The following is a 27,254-nucleotide window of genomic DNA, read 5'->3' on the forward strand; positions in this document are numbered from 1 at the left end:
CAAGGGCACATTAAAAAAAAAAAAGGAACCCTTATAAAATGCTAAATCCTCATATATGTCCACTTGGGTCTGTTTTTATAGCCTTTCATGCACAAGTATGTTTTTGTCAGATTAATTAATTTCCATTATGTTTGCTAATTTTATTACTTATATTGTTTGAAGGCAATACAGGACATAAAAAAAGAATGGGCCAAACCCACAGCGGTGCAGAGGCAGAAATTAGAAGCTCTCCAGAAAGAAGACAACCAAACAAAGGTGAATGAAATATTGCACCAAGAGGAATCTCTTGGAAGTGAAAGAAATTATCGCAATTGAGCTGTTTTTGTAATTTATAAACCCATCAAGCACTAAAAATCAGGCTCTTTTAAAAATGAGAATACCTTCATTGATTTTCCTTTTCATAAAGTTAATAAAGGCTCATTGTTTAAAGGTTTTAAAAAAATACAGGCAATATATTGTGAGTCCTTTGCCAAGTTCATTAATAAAACCCTCAGCATTATTTTTAATGACACAGAGTATTCCATTTTGTGATTGTTATCATTTAGCTAGCCAATTTCCTCTTATCGGAAGTCAGGTTATTTCCAGGATTTGCTGCTATAAATCACTTTGGCAGCAAGCACCATGAGGCCCACGACTGAGTCTAATTTATACACACCCCGTGCGGTTCCAGCACCTGGGATGGTTCCTGGCTGAAGGTCCCTGAACATGGCAGCCAACATCCTCTGTCTTTGAATACATGTTCTATTATTCTTGAGGATATATTTCTAAATATCCATCTTGAAAACTTCCATAAAGATGGTACCAACTGACCTAACCTTTGTCCTCAAGCAATATATTTAAGTCTGACACGAGGCATATTTTAACAGAAGAAAAGGCCTTTGCTTCATTGTGTTGTCTTTTTTTTTTATCCTTTATGCTTTGCCAATGTTCACTACCAAAGCACTGATTTTGAAGAAAATGCAAGCAAAATGTAGAGGATTCATTTATACTAAGCTTGATGTAAAAAGTTATCCATGAAAGTCTATGATATTTTGAGAATTTTATTGATGAGCTGCAAAAAAGGAGAAAGCACATACTGCTATGATTTAGTATTTCCCCCCTTGGTATTCCATCACAGCTTTGCCATGGAAATTTTGGAGTTTGATTTCTCTGTGAATTTGTAAATGTTTATAATTACAGGTTCTATTTTGATAGATAGCATGTTGCTGCTACTTTGGGTTTTGTTTGTTGAATGGATGGATGGATGGATGGATGGATGGATGGATGGATGGATGGTTGGATGGATGGATAGATGTCTTTTTAGGGCTGCACCCGTGGCATATGGAGGTTCCCAGCTAGGGGTCCAATTAGACCTACAGCTGCCAGCCTAGGCAACAGCCACAACACCACCAGATCTGAGCCGTGTCTGCAATGCATGCCACAGCTCATGGCAATGCTGGATCCTTAACCCACTGAGCGAGGCCAGGGATCGAACCCTCAACTTCATGGTTCCTAGTCGGATTTGTTTCCACTGCACCACGATGGGAATTCTTGCTGCTACTTTGGATACAATGACCAATGCTCAGGACATTTCTGCTCTGTAGACATTTTAATTTAGTAAGAATATTGTTTTTAACCATCCTGCTGTGCTCTGCCAAAATTTTTATTTCTATTTTTTGCTACACAACAAATTGTATTTTCTATGTTGACTGTTTTATTTCATTTTATCCTACTGTTTTGATGGTAGTCTTTAAAAAATACTTTTGAGTGCATGAATTTAGTACTCTAGATTTTCTTTGCATTTTGTTCAAAATCAATGCTTTAGTGGTGAGCCAAATCTAAAGAATAAAAAAGTAGGAGTTCCCATCGTGGCTCAGTGGTTAACGAATCTGACTAGGAACCATGAGGTTGCGGGTTCGATCTCTCGCCTTTCTCAGTGGGTTAAGGATCCGGCATTACTGTGAGCTGTGGTGTGGGTCACAGACGCAGCTCGGATCTCGAGTTGCTGTGGCTCTGTTGTAGGCCGGTGGCTACAGCTCTGATTAGACCCCTAGCCTGGGAACCTCCAAATGCCACGGGAGCGGCCCAAGAAATGGCAAAAAGACAAAAAGTTTAAAAAATAAAATAAAATAAAAGAATTAAAAAAAGAATAAAAAATATAACACAACAAAGCAGAGGCCATATCTTTTTAAAAAATATGCCTTGTTTTTTATATATACCGCTTCAGGACAGGGTATGTGTGAATTTTTCTCTTCATCTAAAAAAAAGAAAACAACCACCATTATTCGAGTTAAGGGATTTTCTCTTGAAGCATCTAAGAACACTGCTATAAAACCAGCATTACTTGTGGAATGCCCTGGTGGCGCAACGGCTTGGGTTGCTGTCATGGCATGGGTTCGATCCCTGGCCCAGGAACTTTTGTATGCTGAAAGTATGGTTAAAAAAAGAGAAGGGTGGGGAGAGAGGGAGAAAGGGAGAGAGAGAAAAGAAAAAACCAGCATTAAGTGTTTGTGAAGTTCTCTACTAATGGAGTCAACACATTAACAGCTATTGCTTTACTTTATGTACATGGACAAGAAAACTTGGAATTAAAAATGAGGGAAATTAACTTAAAGGAGCAGTCATTTGATCTAAATCAGAGAGACGCTAACTATAGCCCATGGGCCAATGTTTATATAAATAAAGTTTTATTGGCACACAGCCATGCTTATTCACTTATATATCGTCAAAGGCTAGTTTTGTGCTAGGGCAGTAGAGGTAAGTAGTTGCAGTAGAGCCCATAGCCCACAAAGTTGAAAATATTTACTATGTGGCTCTACAGAAAAGTTTGCCAAACCCTGATCTAAATGAAAATACAGAAACCTACCTTCAGCAGTTATACATATTCAATTATCTTTTTCAGGTACAATCTTCTTAAAAGAACTAATTTTCAATAGATAATCCTTTCAGCTTTCTGTCTTCTGTTTTTATACAGTCAGTAATATCAGTGCACCCCCTTCGAATGGTAAATGCCAGCCAGCATTTTGAGCAAGTTCTTTACTCACCACCAACTTTCTCAAGCAATAGAGCTTAACTTTTTTTTTTTTTTTTTTTTTTAAGAGCCGCATCTGCAACATATGGAAGTTCCCAGGCTAGGGGTTAAATTAGAGCTGCAGCTGCCAGCCTCCGTCACAGCCACAGCAACACCAGATCTGAGCCACATCTATGACCTACACCACAGCTTGAGACAATGCCAGATCCTTAACCCACTGAGTGAGGCCAGGGATGGAACCTGCATCCTCGTGGATACTAGCCGGGCTAGTATCATCTATACATCCTTATGGATACATTTGGATACTATATCCTCATAGTCTCATGGATGCATCCTCATGGATACATCCTCTTGGCTACTACAGGAAGTCCGTGGAGCTTAACTTTTAATTAGGCAAATGCTTTCATCTCTTTTAAAGAACTGCAGTCATGACTTCATACCAGATCTTTTTTAAAGTATTACCAAAGAATAAAATTGACAATTACAGACTTAATTGTAAATAATAATAAATGAGAACTTTTGCAGTAAGAGCCATGAAACTACTCCATATGCAGTGTGGCAAGATGATTCAGCCCCTGTCCCCACCCCACACAGGTAGCATCTACTCACAACCTGTCATTTCTTTTTTTTTTTTTTATGTTTTTGCCTTTCTTAGCGCTGCTCCCACGGCTTGTGGAGGTTCCCAGGCTAGGGGTCTAATCAGAGCTGTAGCTGCCGGCCTACACCAGAGCCACGGCAACGCGGGATCCGAGCCGCGTCTGCAACCTACACCACAGCTCACGGCAATGCCGGATCCTTAACCCACTGAGCAAGGACAGGGACCGAACCCGCAACCTCATGGTTCCTAGTCGGATTCGTTAACCACTGAGCCACGACGGGAACTCCCAACCTGTCATTTCTGATGCTTCCCACTGACCCAAAGGGAGGCCTGGTAGCTTAATACATCCCCTAGGTTGAATGCATGGGCTGTAGCACAGTGAAGTGGTCCAACATGTAGCCAGAAGGGACAGTAACCTGGGATCCTTCTGCTACCTGGTACTAAGCCTCAACTGCCGGCACATTTCCCTTCATCAGAGAGCACTCTGTGTAGCCCTTGAAAGGGAGGGGTACGTTACTGTTACCTTGCTTCAGGGAAGGATTGGCAAAGAGCCCGTTGTCACTGGGTGGTAAAGAGAGAACCCTTGTCTGAACACGCATCTCACACCCCATCAGGCAGGACCATGGTGAAGCCCGGAAGAACAAGGTGGAGGTCACCAAACTGATACCTGGTTACTTGAATGCAGTTATTAATAATCACCTTGTTAAAAAAATGAAAAGTCCATGGGAGTTCCCGTTGTGGCTCAGTGGTTAACAAATCTGACTAGGAACCATGAGGTTGCGGGTTCAATCCCTGGCCTTGCTCAGTGGGTTAAGGATCCGGCGTTGCCGTGAGCTATGGTGTAGGTCAAAGACGCGGCTCGGATCCCGTGTTGCTGTGGCTCTGGCGTAGGCTGGTGGCTACAGCTCCAATTGGACCCTAGCCTAGGAACCACCGTATACCATGGGAGCGGCCCAAGAAATAAAAAAAAAAAAGAAAAGAAAAGAAAAGAAAAAGAAAAAGAAAAGTCCTCAGTAGACAGATGGATGCCAGGACCACGGGTGTGAACTACAGTTGTCCTCTGTTCTTAAGTAACATCAGAAGCAGAGGGGAAAACTAAGCCTTAAATGTCACCTAAAGTGTTCCCTTGATGCTTTTGAGCTGTGGAACTCCGCTTCGAGAACAGACTTTCTCGCTCTCATAGCATTGCCATTTCTAAGACCTCTGTCTCTGACAGTTAATACTACCAGCATATAAATATAAACTCCTTTCCTCCTACATGGATCTCAGTTTTTAAAAACACAACATCTTATTTTATTTTGGGGGTTTGTTTTTCTTTCTTCTTTTTAATGTGACATCTGTAGCATATGGAAGTTCCCGGGCTAGAGGTTGAATCAAGAGCTGCAGCTTCTGGCCTATGCCACAGCCACAGCCACAGCCACAGCCACGCCAGATCCAAGCTGCATCTGTGACCAACGCTGTAGCTGGCAGTAGCACTGGATCCTTAACCCACTGAGTGAGGCCAGGAATTGAACCCACATCCTCATGGATACTAGTCAGGTTCTTAACCTGCTTAGCCGCAATGGGAACTCCTAAAACACAGCATTTTATTGGTACACCTTTTATTTACTTTGCTGCTATAATCTGCTGAAATAATCATATCTTCTCTGACTTCATTCTGCTCTTTTCTTCTTTCATCATTCCCACATCAAATATTTCCATTCCCACTATAGCTGAGCTCTGCAAATGGAGCAGGGACTCAGTGGTGAATGAAGCAGGACAGGCCATGAACTTGGGCAGCCCTTATTGTTAGAGCACAAGGGGCCTTGTCTTCATTTGCATCATCCAGAAGAAAAAGGAGCTTTCCCTCTGACTCCACTCCATGTGTTCTCTTAGAATGGCAGTGGCTTCTGACATGAGATTTTCATCTGCTTTAAGCGGTCTTTTGCTTCCTCCACCCCCTACCTCACCTTGGAGCAGTTTCTGGAGCTGTCCCGGGGGATACGGCACTATGGATACATACAGCTGGATCCCTGTACCTGTGACTACCCAGAACCTGGCTGTGGGGCCGTCCTGTCTGTCGGCAATAACGAGATCAGCTGCTGTGTAACCCTGCCCGATAACCAGACCCAGGATGTCATTTTCCAGATGAACAGAGTGAAGTGCTGGCAGGTGACCTTCCTTGTGAGTAACTCGGCACCTTACCCATGATTGTAAAGCCTCCACCTATGATTTTAAAACCTAGGGTTCTTGGATGACAACATCGGTGCTGGGGAGACAGGTTTGCCGTTTGAATTGGTACATGGAGGGGACTAGCATCTGAGCCTCAGGGAGCATCACCTAGTGGTAAAATCTGTCTCTTATCTGGGACTCATTCCCCATCCATTGTAGCAGAGACACCCATCTTCCCACCTCTCCATTGTAGGCTTCTCTGCTGCTTGAAGGGTATCTAAAGCAATAACAACGTCTAGAAATAACAGCTACCATTTATTGATCACTGAATATGTACTCAATATGGACAAGATCTCTATAGCCCATCAGAGCTATTCTTTCTCCCTCTCTCTCTCTCTCTCTCTCTCTCTCTTCTCTTTCTTTTTTGTTCTTTGGCTGCCCTGGGCATGCGAAGTTCCTGGGCCAGGGATCAGACCTGAGCCATAGTTGTGACCTATGCCACAGCTGCAGCAGTGCCAGATCCTTAACCCACTATGCCGGGCCAGGGATCGAACCTGCATCCCAGGGTTCTAGAGATGCCGCTGCCAATCCCATTGCACAGTGAGAATTCCCATCACAGCTGTTCTTAAGGATCCCTGGCATCATACCTACACTGCCATCTCCTCCCAAGAGAAGCCCTTCTGATCAGACTGAGTGCCTGCTTTGTGCCAGGTACTGTGCTGGCCAGTGTGTCTTAACTATAACCCAGTGAGCTAAGAGGGGTTTCCTTTACACAGACAATGGAGGTTAACTAGTAGAGGACAGAGGCTCCTAGAGCATCTGTGACACCCAGTTGCTGAATCCATGAAACCCATGGGGATTTTTTTAGCTGGCTTGATCCTAAGCCTGTCTGTAGCATTTGATACTGTCACCCATGTCTTCCTTTTCAAAACTCCTCCTGCCTTCTCCCCTAATTTTGTGGGTTTCTTCTCCCCCTGACCATTCCTGAAATGCTGGTGTTTCCTGGGGTTCCATTTCTAGCATCTTTCCTCTGCATATTCCCTGAAATTAGTTAACCAGATGACCGTCAGAAGGCCCATATTTCCTACTGCATTCTTGACGTTTTTACCAAGAGTTTTTGCCTTTCCCCACCCCAGACTCATGCTTGCCCTCTCATGCCCACCCTAGCCCTAGGGTTCTTCCTTCTGAGCCTCCTACCTTAGTAAAGGGGACTTCCCACCCCTTAAATGCCAAACCAGCAAGCTTGAAGTCATCTCTGACTTTTTTCTCTTTCTTTACACTTAAAAAAAAAATTGCAGTATAGTTAATTTACAACATTTCAGCTGTACAGCTATTCAGTTATATATGTGCATGCTTTTTCTGATTATTTTCCATTATAGGCTATTACGAGATGGTGAATATAGTTCCCTGTGCTATAGGGTAGGTCGTTATTGGTTATGTCTTTTATATATGGTTATGTGTATCTATTAATCCCAAATTCTGAATGTATCCCCCCCTACCCCCACAGCTTACATTTTTTTTCTTTTGGTAATTTTATTTTTTTATTTTTTTGTTTTATATAATGATTTTTTTTCCCATTATAGCTGGTTTACAGTGTTTTGTCAATTTTCTGCTGTACAGCGTGGTGACCCAGTTACACATACATGTATGCTTTCTTTTTTCTCACATTATCATGCTCCATCATAAGTGACCAGACATAGTTCCGTGCTTACCCGTTTAATTGATGATGGAGATCTGTCTATTCTATGACTCTGCTATTCTTTAAACCTTCCCTTTCTTTCTGCCCTCACAGCTCGGTCTCAACATTTCCTGCCTGGAAGAAATCCAACAGCCTCCTAACTCTTCTCCCTGCCCCACTGCTTCTCTCTTGGGGTCAGAAAAAAAAAAAAAAAAAGTACATCTCTGATTGCAGTCATTTTAAACTATGGGAACTTGTTTTGTGGCCCCAGATTTGGTCTATCTTGAAATAGATCATGCACCCTTGAAAAGAATGTGTATGCTACCATTCTTGGGTGGAATAGTCTAAATGTCAATTATGTCAAGCTGTTGATGGTCTGGAAATCTCCTCTATCCTTATTCATTTCTTTCTACTTGTTCTATCAGTTATTATGAGGAGGTTAAAATATTCAAATATAATTGTAGGTTTGTCCATTTCTTTGAGTTTTGTATTTTTTCCTTCTTCCCCTGCCCTCTTTTGACTAAGTGACCATTTTGATTCCACTTTTTGCACCATTGGGTTTTTGTTTTGTTTTTGTTTTGATTTTAGCTACACCTTTTTTTTTTTCCTTTTCTGGCTGCCCAGCAGCACATGGAGTTCCCAGGCCAGGAATCCGATCCAAGCAGCAGTTTCTCTCACCTTGTAGTTTTTCATTCTCTTAATAGGGTCTTTTGCAGAGCAAAACATTTTGATTTTGACAAAGCCTAATTCATCTGTTTTTCCTTTTATTTTTTGGGTGTTTTGGGGATAGAGTCTAAGATTTCTTTGCCAAACCCTAAATCCTAATGTTTTCCCCCTGCCAGGGTTTTTTTCCTAGAAGTTTTATAGTTACATACATTTAAGTCCATGACCTATTTCAAGGTGATGTTCATATAGGGTGTGAAATTTACAACAAGGTCTCCTTTTTTGCCCATAGAAGTCCAATTGCTCCAGCACTGTTTGTTGAAAAGTCACTTTTTCTTCAATCGAATTGCTTTTGTGCCTTCATGAGAAATAAGTTGGGGAGTTCCCATCATGGCTCAGCAGTAACAAACCTGACTAGGAACTGTGAGGTTGCAGGTTCAATCCCTGGCCTTGTCAAAATCAAAATGTTTTGCTCTGCAAAAGACCCTATTAAGAGAATGAAAAACTACAAGGTGAGAGAAACTGCTGCTTGAATCGGATTCCTGGCCTGGGAACTCCAGTGAATTCAAGTAGGAACCATGAGGTTGTGGGTTTGATCCCTGGCCTCACTCAGTGGGTTAAGGATCTGGCATTGCTGTGAGCTGTGGTGTAGGTAGCAGACTCGGCTCAGATCTGGCATTGCCATGGCAGTGCTATAGGCTGGCAGCTACAGCTCTAATTCAACTGCTAGCCTGGGAACTGCCATATGCTGTGAGTTCAGCCCTAAAAAGGAAAAAAAAAAAATCGGTTGGGCATATTTGTGTGGGTCTGTTTCTGGATTCTCTCTTCTGTCCCAATGACCTTTGTGTCTATCCCTCCACCAACACCACACCGATATTCTCTTCGTTTGTAACAGTTTTATTGAGATAGAAATCACATACCATATCAAGTCTGTATGCATATCAAGTCCATATGCATATCAAGTCTACAACTCAATGGCATGCGGTATATTCAGAGTTGTGCAACCATCACCACATTCCAGTTTGCACACTTTCATCACCTCCAAAAGAAACTCCATATCCTTTATCAGTCACCTCCCTAAGACCTAAGAAATCAGTAATCTACTTTCTCTCTCTATAGATTGCCTATTCTGAACATTTCATATTAACGGCATCATATGTAGTATTTGGAGCTGGTTCTTTTACTTAATGTTTCCAAGTGGTAACGTTTGTATCCATACTTATCCCTTTTATGGTCAAACAATATTCCATTGTATGAATATACCCATTTGTCCATTGATGGATATTTGGGTTGTTTCTATCTTTTGGCTGTTATGAATTATGCCGCTGTGAACATTTGTGTACACGTTTTTATGGGATGTGGGTTTTCATCTCTCTCAAGTGTATACCTTGGAGTAGAATCGCTGGTAACTCTACCATGCGGTAACTCTGTGGTTAACTTTCTTCTCCACTTGACATCCCAACAATAGCGTATGAGGATTCTGATTTCCCACATCCTTGCCAGTCCTTGTTATTATCTGATTTTTTAAAATATCGTGGCCATTCTGATGGATGTAAAGTGGTATCTCGTTGCCATTTTATTTCAGTCTTTTTTCTCTCTGTGTTTCATTTGGGTAGTTTCTGTTGATACGGTTCAAGGGCGTTGATCTTGGTCATTTTCTTCTTAGTATCTAACATGTTGTTTTCCCATTCAACATACTTTTATTTCTATTGTTGTATTTTCATCTCTGGAAGATTCATTTGTGCCTTTTACAAATACCCTCCATTTTTTTCCTTATTGTGCTGTTTTCTCTAAATTTTTGAATTGTGGAACATGTTTAAAATGACTTAATACTCTGGTCTACTAATTCCGTCATCTCTGACATTTCTGGGTCTATTGCTGTTCTTTGATTTTTTTTTTTTTTTTCCTGTTTGCCAGAGCATATTTTTCTCCTACGTTGCATGCCAGGTCATTTTTTATGGTATGCTGAACATCGTGAATTTTGCATTGTTGAATGCTGGATTTTATTGTATTTCTTTAAAGAGTATTAGGAGTTCCCATCAAGGCTCAGCAGGTTAAGAACCTGACATCTCTGTGAGGATGCAGGTTCCCTCCCTGGCCTCGCTCACTGGGTTAAGGATCCAGTGTTGCCACAAGCTGAGGTGTGCATTGCAGATGTGGCTCAGACCCAGCATTGCCGTGGCTGTGGCATAGGCCAGCAGCAGCAGTTCCAATTTAACCCCTAACCTGGGAACTTCCATATGCCGCAGGTGTGGCCTTAAAAAGAAAAACAAAATTTAGAGTATTTTAAATATTTTAAAATAGAGTATTAGGTTTTGTTCTGGCATGCTGTTAAATTGCTTGGAGATAGTTTGGTTGGTTGGTTGGTTTGAGAGGTTTTTTTGGTTTGTTTTTTTCCCACACCTGCAGCATGTGGAAGTTCCCTGGGCCAGGGATCAAACCTGCTCTGTAGTTGTAGCCTGAGCCACAGCTGTGGCAACTCCGGATCCTTAACCCACTGTACCACGGGGAAACTTCCTGTTTTTTGAGGGTTGGTTTGTTTGTTTGTCTTTTTGCCATTTCATGGGCGGCTCCCATGGCATATGGAGATTCCCAGGCTAGGGGTCGAATCGGGGCAGTAGCCACCGGCCTACGCCACAGCCACAGCAACTCGGGATCCGAGCCACGTCTGCGACCTACACCACAGCTCACGGCAACGCCAGATCCTTAACCCGCTGAGCAAGGCCAGGAATCAAACCCGCAATCTCTTAGTTCCTAGTTGGATTAATTAACCACTGAGCCACGATGGGAACTCCGATCGAGGGCTTTTTTTAAGCATTCTTAAGGCAAGAGAAGTCTGGAGAACTAATTTGGCCCTTTACTCATTTGCTACCATTCTTAGGACCCTCCATATCTTGTTTATTAAGTTCTCTCTACTCTGGTTGATAGAAGCAATCTGAGCTCTTATGAGCTTTTCAGGGGTTCTTTCCCCACCGTACACAGATGTGCACGCACATCTGCACATCTCCAGCCAAGCCCAAATCATTATTTAGCCAAAGGTTTGGAAGGAGCTCTCTGGTGCTGAGTAAAGCCTTTGTCTTTTGTCTTCTGCCCCACAAATTCTAACCTCGACTTCTTCAAACTTTTACCTTTTTCTCCTTAACTCAGCAATACGTCTGGGCTCTTTGAGTTTGAGTTCTCCCTCTCTGCACTGCCTCCTGGAAACTCCTCTGGGCAGTAAGCTGGGTAACTGGAGAGCTCACCTTACTTGTTTTTCTTTTCCCTGAATTAAGAGTCCCACATTATCTGTTGCTCAGTGTCTGAAAATAGCTGTTTCCCAGTTCATTTTTTATAATAATGCTGCCAGATCCATAATTCTAAAATAGCAATTTATGTTATTATCTAGCTTTTAAAATCTTTTAACAGGAGTTCCCATCTTGGCGCAGCAAAATGAATCCGACTAGGAACCATGAGGTTGTGGGTTTAATCCCTGGCCGCACTCAGTGGGTTAAAGATCCGGCATTACCATGAACTGTGGTGTAGGTTGCAGACGCGGCTCGGATCCGACGTGGCTGTGGCTATGGTGTAGGCTGGCAGCTACAGCCCCGATTAGACCCCTAGCCTGGGAACCTCCATATGCTGTGGGTGCGGCCCTAAATAAATAAATAAAATCTTTGAACAAATGCCTGTTGCCCTCGAGATAAAGCCCAGACTCCTTAACTTAGCTTATAAAGCCTGTTCTAACGGTAGAAACCGTTTTGGTTTCTCCTGCTTTAGTGGTAAGCAGTAGAAACCTACACTCCTGGCTCTAGTGGGAACAAAAAGATTTATTGGAAGGATATGGGGTAATCCACTGATTTAAAGGAAAGGCTGAAGCAGAGGCTTAGGATCATCCGGAACCAAAGGAGCTCACGGTTTCTAGAAAGTAGGAATTCTTTATCTGGAGCTACTCCGTGGGCCTTCTGTCCTGGAATCAAATGAGGGACACAGAGAGTATGTGTCCAGTTGGCCCGAGCTTGGGGCATGTGCCACACTGTCCAGCAGGGAAGCATTTCTTGATAGTCTCACCTAGGGAGCTTCAGTGAAGAGGGAGGGAATTCAAAACTCCAGTCCTAGAAGAAAAAGGATAGATGCCGCATAGCAAAATCACAGGCGTTTCTTACGAGGCTTTCAGGATCTGGCCCTGCTCTGCCTCTCAAAGCCTCTTTTCTCATCAGCCCTCATTCCTCACGGCCTGTGCTTCAGCCACATTCCATCATCTCCAATGTGCCAGGTTCCCTTAGGCCTCAGTGCACTGGTGCTGGTTTTTTCTTCTACCAGGAACCACTGATCACTACTACCCCTCGGAAAACAAACAAACAAACAAAAACAAACACCATGTAGACAACAAACTTGAATGGTTTCCACTTTTTTTTTTTTTTTTTTTTTTGCTTTTTAGAGCCACACCTGCAGCATATGGAAGTTCCCAGGCTGCAGATGCTGGCCTACACCACAGCCACAGCAATGCAGGACCTGAGCTGCATCTACAGCTTACACCACAGCTCATGGCAACTCCGGATCCTTAACCCACTGAGTGAGGCCAGGGATGGAACCTGCATCCTCATGGATACTAGTAGGGTCTGTAACCTGCTGAACCACAAGGGGAACTTCTGAATAGTTTCTACTTCTGCTCAGGTAACCACCTTTCCCTGTAGCCCCCTGCACCCACCCCCCTGCAAAGCTCCCTTTAGCTCCTAATCTACCTCCTGGATTAGGTGCTCATCCTCTTTACTTCCAGGGACCTATGTTTGCTACCCTTAAATTTCTTCTATCAAACTCTGATGATGACTTCCATGGCTCCCCAGAGGATTGGTCGCTTTTGGGGAAGAGGGATCGTGTCACTTGTTTTGGTATTTTATCCAGCACATAATAGCCACTTACATTCCTACTGAATATCAACTAATGTCTCTTCCTTTGTAGGGGACTCTGCTGGATAGGGATGGGCCCCAGCAAACTCTCAACCAGAACTTAGAGCTCAGATTTCAGTACAGCGAGGAGAGTCGCTGGCAGTGGTTTGTTATTTATACCAAACAGGTGAGTTCCTAGAGCAGAGCGGGAAAAGCTTTCTTACTAAAATGTTCTCTTGTGTGCTGGATGGACAAAGCACGTTACCCTAACCCAGCCGGAGCTGAGTACCAGAGCATGCTACACACGCTCCTTGAGGCCTGTAACACCATTTATTTTGTTTGGTTTTTGTTTTGACTAGTCACCATAGTCTTCATATCAATTCGAAATGAATTTAGTTACCAAGTAATAGATGTCTCCACTCACAGCGACTTGGACCATGGGTCAGTAAACTTTTTCCTCAAAGAACCAGATGGTAAATGTTTTAAGTTTTGAGGTCCATGTGAGTCTCCATTGCAACTGCTCAACTCTCTTGTAGCACAAAAGCAGCCACGGACAATACCTGAACAAGTGAGTATAGCTGTGTTCCAATAAAACTTTATTTATAAAAACAAGTGAGATGGGGCTAGATTTATTTGCCAACCTCTGCTTAGACAATACAGATTTTTATCATCTCCATAAGAATGAATACTGGAGGCAGATGATTAGCATCCTTATAATTCTTTTGACCTTTTCTAAGTAGATAAAAGCTATCCCTTTATCTGGAAAGGAAAACCTTACCCCAGTCGCCCCCCGGCAGATGTTCCATTATGTCTTATTGGCCAGAACTGGGTCACATGACCACTCCTAGCTGCAAGGGAGTCTGGAATCAAGCATTTAGCAGAGAGGAATGGTATTAAGGATCAGCTTAGAGGAAGTAGGAATCATTGCCCAGAGCTGGATACTTTGTCCTCCCCAAATCAGAGTTCTATTATAAGGTAAGAAGGGACAGTGACTGTTGGGTAGCTATAATTACATTTGAAATAAATTTGAAATAATTAAAATTAAAAATTCATTGGAAATCTAAATGCCAAATCCAACCAAAAATTATTTTTAGTGAGCTCACTAAAGCTATCTCAACTTGGAATCAAAACTACAATTTTCTGGAGTTCCTGTCGTGGCGCAGTGGTTAACAAATCCGACTAGGAACCATGAGGTTGCGGTTCGGTCCCTGCCCTTGCTCAGTGGGTTAACGATCCGGCGTTGCCGTGAGCTGTGGTGTAGGTTGCAGACGCGGCTCGGATCCCGCGTTGCTGTGGCTCTGGTGTAGGCTAGTGGCTACGGCTCCGATTCAACCCCTAGCCTGGGAACCTCCATATGCCGCGGGAGCGGCCCAAGAAATAGCAACAACAACAAGAACAAGACAAAAGACAAAAAAAAAAACACTACAATTTTCTAAAAACAAAACCACAATATCAAAGTAATCTTTGTATCCATATTATATGCACCACGAGTCCCTGGTGATCACATTAAATTCTGTGTCCCATGAAGCATTCTGGTTTAAGGCAACCAAGGCTCCCTTTCAACTCTCTACTAGTACAGTTGTGATCAGAAGATAATAGATATCAATATCCTCTGAAAAGCACAAAGTACTAAACCAAAATCCTAGGTTAAATGGTTCCCCAGGTTCACCTTAAATAGGAAACATCCTCAGGGCAATGATAGGATGGTTTACTGAAGCAAGATCTGTAGCCACTTGGAGAGACACAGAGAGATTTTGGCAGTGAAACCACCCTCTTTCCCCAGAATGCTAAGTGTAGTCGTTAAATTTTATTACAGTCTTTTAATCTAATCTGTAGCAAATGAGTTTAAGCCACTATAGAGAGGTTCAGTAAACATCCTTTTAAAGGATTCCTAGTAAGGTCTTATTTCCTTTGGCCTGTGGGTTTGTTGATGGGTACCCAAGGGTTATTTCTACAAAAGGCAGAAATGTGGCCCGTGTGCCTTGCAAATACAAAAGAGGGCTTGGGCCCCAATCCTTCCGAGGCCCTTTCAACAAAAGCACAGTCCCTTTGTATTTAATAAACCTTACCTGGCTTATAGCAGAGTCCTCACCTACATATCTCTGTCTATTTATAGGAATATGAAATTGGTCCACATCTTGGGGGACACCATTAAACACCTTCCTAGCTGCACTGGAGATCTGTTTGTTTGTTGTTTAACTATGTCATACCCTGGTTTTGTGTAGGTTGCATATATGCACAGATAAACAGGATCAGTTCTTAGCTAAAACAGGGAGGCAAACTTTGCTTTTATATATAAACCCCACACCTGTGCCTCTTTTCCTTATTGGTGGCAGCCCTTTCTTCTCTCCCCCTCCCCTTTCTCTCCCCTTAAATGAAATGCAAGCCATCATGCTGTTCAGGCCTGCAAGACCTTGAAATGCTCCCTTTATTGATTGATTGATTGGTTGATTGTCTTTTTAGGGCTGCACCCGTGCCATATGGAGGTTCCCCGGTTAGGGGTCGAATTGGAGCTGTAGCTACCAGCCTCCACCGCAGCCACAGCAACGTGGGATCCGAGCCATGTCTGTGGCCTACACCACAATTCACAGCAACACTGGATCCTTAACCCACTGAGCAAGGCCAGGGATCGAACCTGCATCCTCATGGATACTAGTCAGATTCCTTTCTGATGAGCCATGATGAGAACTCCTGAAATGCTCCCTTTATGGAGCCCATTTGCCCTCCAGTTCTACTTTCTATGTCCTACCCGACAAGGGTTTTCTACATTGGCTACTACCTCAGCCTGAGTTCTCGCTCCCTCTCCTCCGGCAAAGTAATAGGAAAAAAAGGGGGGTGTGTGTGTGTGAAGGGGTAGTTTTAAAAGGGAAGAAGATTTGTAATGAGATCTTGGCCATTTACATCTGTCTTTTTAAAATTTTACTGTAAATACATCCATGTAATTGTGAAAATTTATGGTTACTTGCTAATTATATCTTATGGAAATTTATGAAAGTTAAAGAACTCTAACTTCTTAAAAGCATGCTGTTGGAGGGCAGAACTCAAAATCGGCTTTGTGGTATAGGGAGGGAAGGAAGAGAATGGAAATCTCTTCAATAGACTGAGTTCTTTATTTCTGGATTTCTTAGGCTTTTTGGCTGAGTAGCTGCTTAAAAAAGATGATCTCAGAAAAGATGGCAAAGCTAGCTGCAGAGAACCCAGAAATGGTAAGTGCCCTTATCTGTGTCTGTGTTTCACTCTGTTTCCACCATCCGCTGACACTGAACTACACTGATGGATTCAGTCTGGTCCTCAAGGGAGGAACCCAGCTGCCCAGAAGTGAGCTGCTCTGCTGTCTGGGAGCTCAGTCTTCAGAAATCAAGCCATGTTTTTTGTTTGTTTGTTTTTTGCTTTGTTTTGTTTTTTTAATGGAGAAGTTGTTCTTGGGTTGCTGAGAACTCTCTAACCTTCTACTCTGTATTCTGGTATTTCTGCCTTCCCCCAAATGGAAGATTCCAGGTTTACCGTAAAAGCAACATCATAAAGACAGCACCTTTTTATTTTTATTTTTTCCTCCCCCGAATCGGAGCTGTAGTCACCGGCCTACGCCACAGCCACAGCCTCAGCCACAGCCACAGCAGTGCGGGATCAGAGCTGCGTCTGCAATCTACACCACAGCTCACAGCAATGCTGGATCCTTCATCCACTGAGCAAGGCCAGGGATCCAACCCAAAACCTCATGGTTCCTAGTCAGATTCCTTAACCACTGAGCCACGACGGGAACTCCCCTAAAGACAGGATGTTGAGATGAGCTTACATAAGTGCTGCAGTTTTGCCTCTAGGAAGAACTCATAGCCTCTGTGCCAAGTTAAAATGCCTTTAGCAGTTGGGAGCAGCCGCTGACTTAAAGAAACTCTCAAGGCTATAATTTTTTCTCCATGTAAAATTTTTCTTAGTTTTTCTAGTCTCCATCTCTTCACGAAAGGCCTAATTACTCATTGAAAGTGTTGGTGCCAAGCTGTAAAGAAGGGTTCCTAAGAGTTTAAACTTTCAACTTGCCTTGCTACCATCATAATTCAGGCACATGCCAAATAAGACTGTACAGTTTGATTTTTAAAAATGATTACAAATACGAATGCTTGCATTGACATTTATAAACATAATTCTCTTGCAGAATAGTACACTTGTCTTTAAAATAGAAAATATCTCCCTATTTTTTTTCACTTAATTTTGTCTTTGATAAGAGGATGGAGAATATCTTTTAACATTGATCTTTACTTGGCTTTGCAGCTTGTTTCTAAGAAAAAAGTTGTGTTTTATACTTATTTCTCTGCCTTCTAGAATTGAAAATATTTTCCCAAGGAAAATAAATTTCACCACCATTTGGTGTTTGAACAACCCAAAATGTATTAGAGAGTAGCAAATCAAAGCAATGAACTAATCAGGGACGCTCTTTTTAAAGAATAAGACAATCTAACTTCCTAGGAAGGGTGGACCCTCTTAAGCTCCAATTTGTGTGTGTGTGTGTGTGTGTGTGTGTGTGTGTGTGTGTGTGTGTGTGTAGAGAGAGAGAAAGAGAGAGAGAGGGATGGAGGGAGGACAGAAGTAATTAACTAAATAGCTCCATTAAAATGGAGAACTGCTTTCAAATGTGGTTCCATAAAATGTAAGCTACTTGATGTAGGAAATACTTGTACAATAAATAGCTAAAGAGTTTGCTCTGTAATAGAAGGTAGTGATCTATTTAAAGTTTTCAAGAAAAACCACCATGCTACCACATTCCTTAGATTTGCACACAAATTAAAATCTATAGTTTAATCCCTATGACTGATAGCAAAATCAGCATATTAGTCAATAAAACTTATATTGCTTTATCCAAAGAACTTGCTTTATCCAAGTTTTATGTCTGTGGACTCTTTATTTTATTCCTTTCCTTATTTTGGTTCTTAAAAAGAAAAGTTAAGACCCTTCCTCTTGAAAATGGGATGGATGTTGTAGGAAGAGCCCACCTTCCAAGAGAGTGTTGTAGGCACAGTCCACATTTTAGGCTGGAATTTCATCTACACACTCATGACTAGAATGGGACCCTAGAAAGGAAATAGAACAGACAAATCAGCTGTTTGAACTTGACTGAGTTCCAGATCTCCCAAAGTATAGTTGATGAGAACAAGGCATTTTCTGGAGCTTAAAGTAGCCACATACATGTTTGACTGTGACATTTCCTTGTTTTCTCGGTAAACACATAGAGTCTGAACTGACACCTATTCTGTATAGAAGGCTTATATGGATTGTGGTACAGAGGTCTCTAATTTGTAAGGCAGAAGAAATTCTAAGATTTTGCTAATTGTGAAGACTCTGGGGGAGGGAAGGAGGAATTGAGGAAATGGGAAACAGATGAGCCCCATAAATAAAGCACATGGTCCCCAGGGAGATTAACTAGTACTGCCTTGTCCTGGTGAGAAGGAAGGAGAGATAGAAGAAGTTTCGTGCTATCTTCAAGTTAATTAACTTCGTTAGCTTCAGACACTGGCTTCGAAGATAAGATTTGAACCCTTTATGAAGGGACCCTTAAAATTTGAAGTTAAACAGGAGTTCTTGTTGTGGCTTAGCGGGTTACAAACCCATGAGGATGCGGGTTCGATCCTTGGCCTTGCTCAGTGGGTTAAGGATTTGGCATTGCCCTTGAGCTGTAGTATAGACACAGCTCAGATCCCAAGTTGCTGTGGTTGTGGTGTAGGGTGGCAGCTGTAGCTCTGATTTGACCCCTAGCCTGGGAACTTCCATATGCTGTGGGTGCAGCCCTAAAAAGCAAAAAAAAAAAAAAAAAAAAAAAAAATTGAAGTCAAACAAATGCACTAAAGAAAAATGTACACATACACACACACACACACACACACACACAAACCATGTTAAAACATGTCAAATTCTTAAGACAGTATTAACTGCAAACTGGAAGGGGACCAAAAAATGTGACATTCTTCTAAGAGCTATGCTCCTACACAAAAACCTAAACTTTTTTTTTTTTTTTTTTTTTTACTATTTGCTCCTTTTAACTAGAACAGAATTAAAGGATTATTTTTAATGTGAAAATAAAGTACATTAGTTTGGAGACTTGGCTGCCTATAACAAAAAACAAAACAAGACAAAACAAGTGTCTTAGACAAAATAAAAGTTTGTTTCTTTCTCATCTAAAAGAAGCCCAGAAGAAGGCAGTCTGGGACTGGGATGGTGGCTCCATGATGTCACCAGAGACCTTTCTGCTCTGCCACCTTCAGTGTGTGGCGTTTACCTCATGCCCAAGATGGCTGCTGGAGCTCCAGTCATTACGTCCACCTTCTAGGCAGCAAGTAAAAAGAAAGAATGAAGATGCGCTCACCTCTTTTCTTTAGGAAGGAATCTGAGAAGTCCCATACAGAATTTCTGCTTATAGTTCATTGGGCAGGAGTTACTCATACCACAAGCCCACACCCCACTGTAAGGAACACTGTTAAATGTAGTTTTTTTGCAGATATGTTGTCCTTCCAAATAAATTTGGATGTTTTATTGAAGGACAACGTGGATAATGGAGTGGGCTATTAGCAATGTCTGCTATGTAAAGACATCTAAAAAACACCAAGAAAAGAAAGCAGGTTGATTTTATGCAGCAGATGTGTTCTCAAGGAGCTTCTGAAAGTGTATCATCATCATTATTGTTATTTGTACATTGAACCAAAATCTGAATACTTGAGAGGTATCAGGATATGCTGGTAAATAATTTTCTGGCTGATAAACCATGTAGGAGTTCTCCTGTGATGCAGCAGGTTAAGGATCTGGCATTGTCACTGCAGGGGCTCGGGTTGCTGCTGTGGTGAGGGTTTGATCCCTGGCCTGGAAACGTCTTCATGCCACAAGTGTGGCCAAAAATAGAGAAGAAAAACAATGTGTCTTTTAAAATAACCTATACCTAGTTTGATTGTTTTTATTAGCTGGTATATCTTTTCCTTAGGTTCACTTAAAAGTGGGTCTGAATCTCTACATTGGTTTTCTGAAAAGTGGCAAAGAGCGAGCTGGCCTTGTGATTCCGTTGCCGCAAACTGCGGCATAGGTCACAGATGTGGCTGTGGCATAGGCTGGCAGCTTCCATATGCTGCAGGTGCACACACATACCCCTTCCCCGCCAAAGAATACTAACCTAATGGAAGTCCTGCATATCCTTCAAAGCAATGTATTTTATGGCAAAACTAAGTTAACCCACTGAAAAATAATGCTCTTTTGCAAGGTCATGTTATGTATCCCATTATTTTTTAATGCTCTATGGTCTCATGAATAATAAGCAATAATAAACACCTTAGTTAATTCACCCCCTCATTCTGTCATTTCCTGTCTTTACCAAACAGGGGCTGGAAACTGAGGATCCAGCATCAGTTTGTTTGTTGGAGGAGAGAGGCAATTAGTACAGACACTGGGGATTCCAGACTGATAAACTGAGATAGACACATAATGCATCGTTGCTCAGTAGTCATCCTTTTTCTTTTCGTATACGAAGAGTGAGTCTAAGACCTTTTTCCCCTAAACCCTGGCTAGGAGCCTGACTTTTATGTGCTGTGACCTTGCCCTCTGACCTCCAGCCTCCCACCTGGGTCACCCATTGGGAAACTCAGTGAGATTGGGAAGTGAGAGAGAATGGAGACTACCGTATTTATTTCTCTAACTCTGACCCTGCTGGGTGTCTGTGGTTGGCCTGGCCCTGGCTGAGAGCCACACCTCCTGTGGGTGACCTTGCCTCCCTGCTGTCATGGCTTCTCAGGTTCCTGTACCAGCTGCTCCCCTGGCCTCTTCAGGCCTAGAAGTGGTAAGAACCCCCACCCACCCCTGGCTGCTAGCCCCTGGGGGGCTCCAACCCCCGCGTCATTGATTCACTTTAATTCTTCCACACCTCCCTTAAGTAGCTCCTTTTAGAAACTCCCCTGTTACCCCAGGAGCAGGCCATCTGTCTTCTGCCGGTCCCTGACTGTTATATGACGTTTATCTCATGTGCAGGATGTAGGGTCAAGTATCTTCAACTTCACTTTAATTCTTCCCTTGATTAATGAGGCCTTTTGATTAATCCAAGTGCCATTTGGCTTTGGTTCAGCCTATGGATTGGAGCTCTGTGCATTATTTCTGGATTTAGGGGTTCACTTCGTGTCAAGTCCTTTAAAAGCTATACTAAATCACAAAATCCATAGGCAGCCACCAGTGGTAAACATTAAGCTTCACTTCACTTTTGGGGACTCAGTTTCTGTAACGTTGAGATACTTGCAGGCAAAGGGGGAAGGTGCAGGTGACAAGCAGGTGTCCTGCTGACTGGCAGCCTTGGGGACCATTAAGAGGATTAGTTTGGAAGGGGAAATGTGCTGGTTAAATAGATTACTTGTGTGCTGCCTCTCCAGCTGTGCTGACTGACATTTTACTAATCTATTTAGCAGATTGAAGTTCCGGAACCAGGCAAAAGTAAAAAATGCCACCTTCAACAAAGCCAGGTCTGTGAGTAAAATGATGTAATGGATATATTATGATCTTGAGAAATCTGCCCATTTTTCCCCTTGGAATAACCAAAGTCATCTTACTTTTAAGAATAAGCCAGAATCTCTTTCTTAGAAGCCCTTCCAGGGGCTGGTCCAGTTGGACAACCATCACAGAAATAGTGTTTTTACTGTAGCATCCACTTGGGCTCGGAGAGGTACTTTCTTGAATTTATATAGAGAGCTTCCATGAAGAACACAAAATTCTTGAGTGATTTTCTTCTACACTCCAAGCATTTTTTTAAAAAAATCCTCTTTCTCGTTTATATATATATATGTATATACATATAGTCTTTTTAGGGCTGCGCCTATGACATAGGGAGCTTCCCAGGCTAGGAGTCGAACCACAGCTGTAGCCGCAGTCCTGTGCCACAGCCACAGCAGTGCCAGATCCGCACCACATCTGCAACCTACACCACAACTCATGGCAACATCACATCCTTAACCCACTGAGTGAGGCCAGGGATTGAACCTACATCCTCAGGGATGCTAGTCAGATTTGTTTCTGCTAAGCCACGATGGGATTGCCTCTAGGTTTGTATATTTTAGTTTCACAGACTTTCTGCAGTGTACACTGGATAAAACAACTTTTAAGTTTATAAACTACTTTCTCAAGCATTAGGTCTACAATGCAGATAACAATAACAGTAAAAATCACAGTCTATTAATAAGATTATTATTAAGCATTAATAGACACTCATTGCCCGGCACCATTCTGAGCACTTTTATGTGGATTGGTGCATTTATCCTCATCATGATCCTGTAAATTAGTTGAGAAAATTGGGGCACAGAGAGGTTAGGTGACTTGCTCCAGGTTAGACAGTTCTCAGTGGTAGAAGGAAGCAGGCAGTCTGACTCTAGAGCCATACCCATAACTATTCCTTTCTAGGTTCAAATCCTGGTGTAGGAGAATGAAATAAAGGCAGCCTCTAAGTAGCATTTGAAAGGGACTTCTTATTGGTCCAGTTCCTGTCTGCTGTGTATGTAAAGGTAGTTCATAAATACAGTATTTCTAAATATATAAGGTCCTTCCTTGAGTGATTAAGCTTCGGAAAAAAATATTTTAAAACAGATTAAATGCAGGGCTGTCTCTCTTATATAATAGCATTTCTGGCTATTTCTATCAGACAAGATGCGAGCTCAACCACGTACTTACTGTCTGTGTGTCTTCAGACAGATCAAAAAACTGAATGTGGGTAAGGGCTCTTGAGGTGCTTTTTAACATGCAAATTCCTGGGAGTTCCCATCATGGCTCAGCAGTCAACGAACCCAGCTAGAATCCATGGGGACGTGGGTTTGACCTCTGGCCTCAATCACTGAGTTGGGGATCTGGCATTGCTGTGAGCTGTGGTGTGGGTCGCAGATGCGGTTTGAATCTTGTGTTGCTGTGGCTGTGGTGTAGGCTGGTGGCTACAGCTCCAATTGGACCCCTAGCCTGGGAACCTCCATATGCTTCGGGTGCGGCCCTAAAAAGACCAAAAAAAAAAAAAAAGCAAATTCCTGGGCTTCACCCCCAGAGATGGAGATTCAGTAGATAAGCATTTATAGCCAGTGCCCCAATGAGAAGCAGAGTACCAAGCTTCCATTTCTTTATCTGTAAAATAGAGGTGGCCATCACTCCATCATCTAAATGCATCCACTTCAGCAGCATAGTAATGGCACAGAGCTGTGGTTCTCAGCCTTGACTGCATATTAGAATCACCTGGAGAGCTCTAACAACTAATGCTGGCTGGGCCCCACCTCAGAGATTCTGATGTAATTGACCTGGGGGCCTGGCAGTGGAATTTTTTAGTAGCTCTCCAAGTGGTCTAATGTACAGCCAAGATTGGAACCATTTTCTCAGAACAGTGGTTCTCAGAGTAGGGTCCCTAGACCTGCAGGGTCAGCATCCCTTGGGAACTTGCTAGAAATTCAAATTCTCAGTCCCCAAATGTAATGGATCAGAAACTCTGGGGAGTTCCCATCGTGGCTCAATGGTAATGAATCCCACTAGTATCCATGAGGACACAGGTTTGATCCCTGGCCTCGCTCATTGGGTTAAGGATCTGGCATTGCCTTGAGCTGGGGTGTAGGTCACAGATGTGGCTCAGATCCTGTGTTGTTGTGGCCGGCAGCTACAGCTCCGATCGGACCCCTATCCTGGGAACCTCCATATGCCACTGGTGTGGGCTTAAAAAGACCAAAAAAAAAAGAAAGAAAGAAAAAAAGAAAAAAAAAAGAAAGGAAAAAACTCTGGGGCCTGGGGCCAGCAGTCTGTATTTAGCAAGTTCTCCAGATGAGTCGGCCTCGCGTTTAGGTTTGAGAGCCACTGTCCTAGAACTACAGACAGCACAACAGTCAGTGTGGATGAGCAGCAATGCCAAAACAGTGAGCCCTCCTCATGCTCTGAGCAGGGCCAGCCTGTCAGAAAGGTTTAGTGCCCAATTATATTAAATTCCAACTTATTTTAGCCAACCCGTGTAGAGAGCTTATCCTAAACTGTTGTAATTGCTTTCCGCCTCTAACTGATTTAATCCTCACAACAACCCAAGGAGTATTATTATCCTTGGTTTGTAGTCAAGGGAACTGAAAACACAGAAAGGTTAAGTAACTTGCCCAAGGTCACACAGCTGGTAAATGTTGAGTGAGTATCCATACCAAAGCAGTTTTTATTTGTTACTTAACAAATAAAGCTTGTTCCTTTAACCATTTTGCCATGGGGCTTCTCTATCAGAACACATCTGTCTTACAAAAAGGATATTTAGCTACTCTGCTTGGTGAGCTGCCGCAGACTTATTTCACCAGAGCCAAAGCCCACTCTCCAGGGCCCTGTCTTTGAGATTTTATAAACACTAAAAGGCAATTATTCCCTCACTGAATGTTTATAGCTTCCATAACATCTTAAAATGTTCTAAAATAACCGTAATACTTTTTAAAACTTTGTATTTATGTGGAGTGTGCACTTAAAATTTTGGGTGACGTTAACAATTAAAAGTCATATGTCTTGGTTTTTTTATTTTTATTTTTTTAATTTTTTATTTATTATTTTTTTGTCTTTTTGCCTTTTCTAAGGCCACTCCCATAGCATATGGAGGTTCCCCGGCTAGGGGTCGAATTGGAGCTGTAGCCACCGGCCTATACCAGAGCCACAGCAACGCGGGACCCGAGCCGCGTCTGCAGCCTACACCACAGCTCAGGGCAACACCAGATCCTTAACCCACTGAGCAAGGGCAGGGACCGAACCCGCAACCTCATGGTTCCTAGTCGGATTCATTAACCACTTCGCCATGACGGGAACTCCCTAACTTTTCCTCCTTTTTAAAAATTTATTTTATTTTTTTGGTCTCTACATTTTTTTGGTCAATACAAAAAATGTATTGGAGTATAGTTGATTTACAATGGTGCGTTAGTTTCAGGTGTACAGCAAAGTGGATGTCATACATATACATATATCCATTCTTTTTCAGATTCTTTTCCCATATATGTTATTACAGAATATTGATTAGAGTTCCCCTGCTACACAGTAGGTCCTTTTTGGCTATTTTATATATAGTACTGGATATATGTTAATCCAAAACTCCTAATTTATCCCTACCCTCTCACATTTCCCCTCATTAACCATAAATTTGATTTCGGAACCCTTGAGTCTTTCTGCTTTGTAAATACGTTCATTTGTATCATTTTTATTAGATTCCAAATGTAAGTAATATCACATGATATTTGCTTTTGTCTGACTTCACTTAGTATGAGAATCTCTAGGGTCATCCATGTTGCTGCAAATGACATTATTTCATTCTATTTATGGCTGAGTCACATTCCATTCCATCCATATACCACATCTTCTTTATCTACTCCTCTGTCAGTGGACATTTAGGTTGCTCCCATGTCTCCTATTGTAAATAGTGCTGCAGTGAACACTGGGGTGCATGTACATAATTAGAAAGTCATGTGTCTTTACGAGAGGGGAAAAGAAGAGAGGCAGAGTTCAGCTGTTACCTGGAGACATCCTGGTGCCTAGAAAGGTGCTCCGGACATGTCTACCTCATTACACCAGCAGGGGGCACTCTCCGCAGTAACAGATGTATACCTACCTAGCGACAAAGCTTCTGTGGGAGAAAACCATTTAAAACAATTACTGCTTAAACACATATAACCTCGATGTCGCCTTTTTAATATTATTTTAACCTTTGGCTTTCTACCAGTATTGCTGTTACGGAAATCATTTCCTCTCATGTAGATCTCTGCCCTCTCTGTTTACTTTGCAACAGAAAGACATTTCTAGTTTTCTACCAAAAAAAAGCAAGATTAAGATAGCTGAAGTTGACTGTGGCTTTGGGACCACAAAAGAAGAAGATCTTTGAAGAAAAGCCCAACTTTTCATGAGCCATACAAGAAGTCCAAAAATCCCAACTTTTTAAAATGTCCTCAAAGGCTAGTGTGACCAGGAAAAAGCTTGGGGGCTGCACGTGGGCTTCCTACCAGCAATGGAAGAAATGTGACCCCTTCCCATTTTTTTCACATTAAGATGGACCATATTCATCAAGACAACTTCAGAAACCTATTCATCTCAAGATTTAAGAGAAATACCAACCAAAGTTATGTAGTTGGTTTTTAATGATTTATGAATGACAAGTGGCAAACCTGAATCAGTTAGTATGAAGCTGCTGCTTCTTTTCCCCCCTGTAATAGACATTCACCTGGCTTCATGAAGTCTTCTAAGTGTTTCTGATATTGCATGAATGAAAGGCTCAGTATAAAACACCATAAGTGCATTTGGGGTTACATTCTGAAGACGTGACTCATCAGCTGTGGCTCTAAGAAATGGAATCGTCGAGAAAGAAATCTGGACTTCACGGATCCATCCACACAGTAGGAGAGCATGGAGGTGAAGAAATACTGATTTGTTTCCTTATGTAATTCTGAACCTACCCTGTGGATGTACTCAAAGTAATAGGCGGCCCCAGGTCCTTGTTTCTCCACTGTTGCAGTTTTATTCTGTCCTTAGAATACTGAATTCAGTCCAGTAGTTACCATGCTATTTTGAATATTTTTATTTTAGAAAGTAATGGGGCCCTGTACTCGGTATCAGATACCTTAGTTTTAAGCCATGTGTACGTTTCACTAGACTTTTCCTTAATTTGGTTTCAGTTTATCACGATAATGAATATAATTATATATGGAATTAAGACTGCAATAAAGGAAGAGGGGAAGAGGGATAGAGGAATCAATATAATTAGAAAAAGTGCAATATTCTAGTGTTCTTTTCCAACTGGGTTGTGTAACTAATTATATAATATGAAATCTACCCTAGTAAATATAGAATTTATGGTTGAAAATTCTGTGAAGGACTTTTTTGAAGTATAGAATCTATTAAAGCCCTATAATATTTATAAAGCAATGTCTCTAGCCATAACTTCTGGTGCCATAAAGTTTTATATTTATATTTTAGGTTAGAGTGGGACATTTTTACAAAGGCGGAATCATGAACATCCAGGTCACCCATGGTGAATGTATTAATGGCTTAGGATGCATTTTCTGATTAACTTCAAAAGCAGTTGGAGAGGAGGTCCCATTGTGGCTCAGAAGTTAAGACCCGGACATAGAGTCTGTGAGGATGCGGGTTCGATCCCCAGCCTCGCTCAGTGGGTTAAGGAGCCGGCGTTACCACAAGCTATGGTGTAGGTCAAAGATGAGGCTCAGATCTGGCATTGCTGTGGCTGGGGCGTAGGCCAGCAGCTGCAGCTCCCATTCAACCCCTAGCCTGGGAACTTCCATATGCCACGTGTGT

At 42.2% G+C, this 27,254-nt stretch overlaps 1 protein-coding gene across 4 annotated transcripts in view; it reads left to right on the top strand.

Annotated features, from left to right (window-relative positions):
* SNX31 (sorting nexin 31) overlaps positions 1-26,839 on the top strand; it is an 86,957-nt gene extending 60,118 nt beyond the window's left edge. For 3 of the 4 annotated variants that reach the window (XM_047783517.1, XM_047783514.1, XM_047783516.1), the window contains 6 exons: positions 163-255; positions 5,568-5,771; positions 13,039-13,152; positions 16,094-16,171; positions 21,389-21,445; positions 25,735-26,839. In XM_047783517.1, the coding sequence (XP_047639473.1) occupies positions 163-255; positions 5,568-5,771; positions 13,039-13,152; positions 16,094-16,171; positions 21,389-21,445; positions 25,735-25,827 (639 nt within the window). In that variant the 3' untranslated portion in view covers positions 25,828-26,839. The remainder of the gene's footprint in view (positions 1-162; positions 256-5,567; positions 5,772-13,038; positions 13,153-16,093; positions 16,172-21,388; positions 21,446-25,734) is intronic. The other variant, XM_047783515.1, reaches the window with a different exon arrangement.
* Positions 26,840-27,254: the final 415 nt, after the last annotated feature.

Source organism: Phacochoerus africanus, chromosome 6 (assembly GCF_016906955.1).
Source record: "Phacochoerus africanus isolate WHEZ1 chromosome 6, ROS_Pafr_v1, whole genome shotgun sequence".
NCBI classification, from domain to species: domain Eukaryota; kingdom Metazoa; phylum Chordata; class Mammalia; order Artiodactyla; family Suidae; genus Phacochoerus; species Phacochoerus africanus.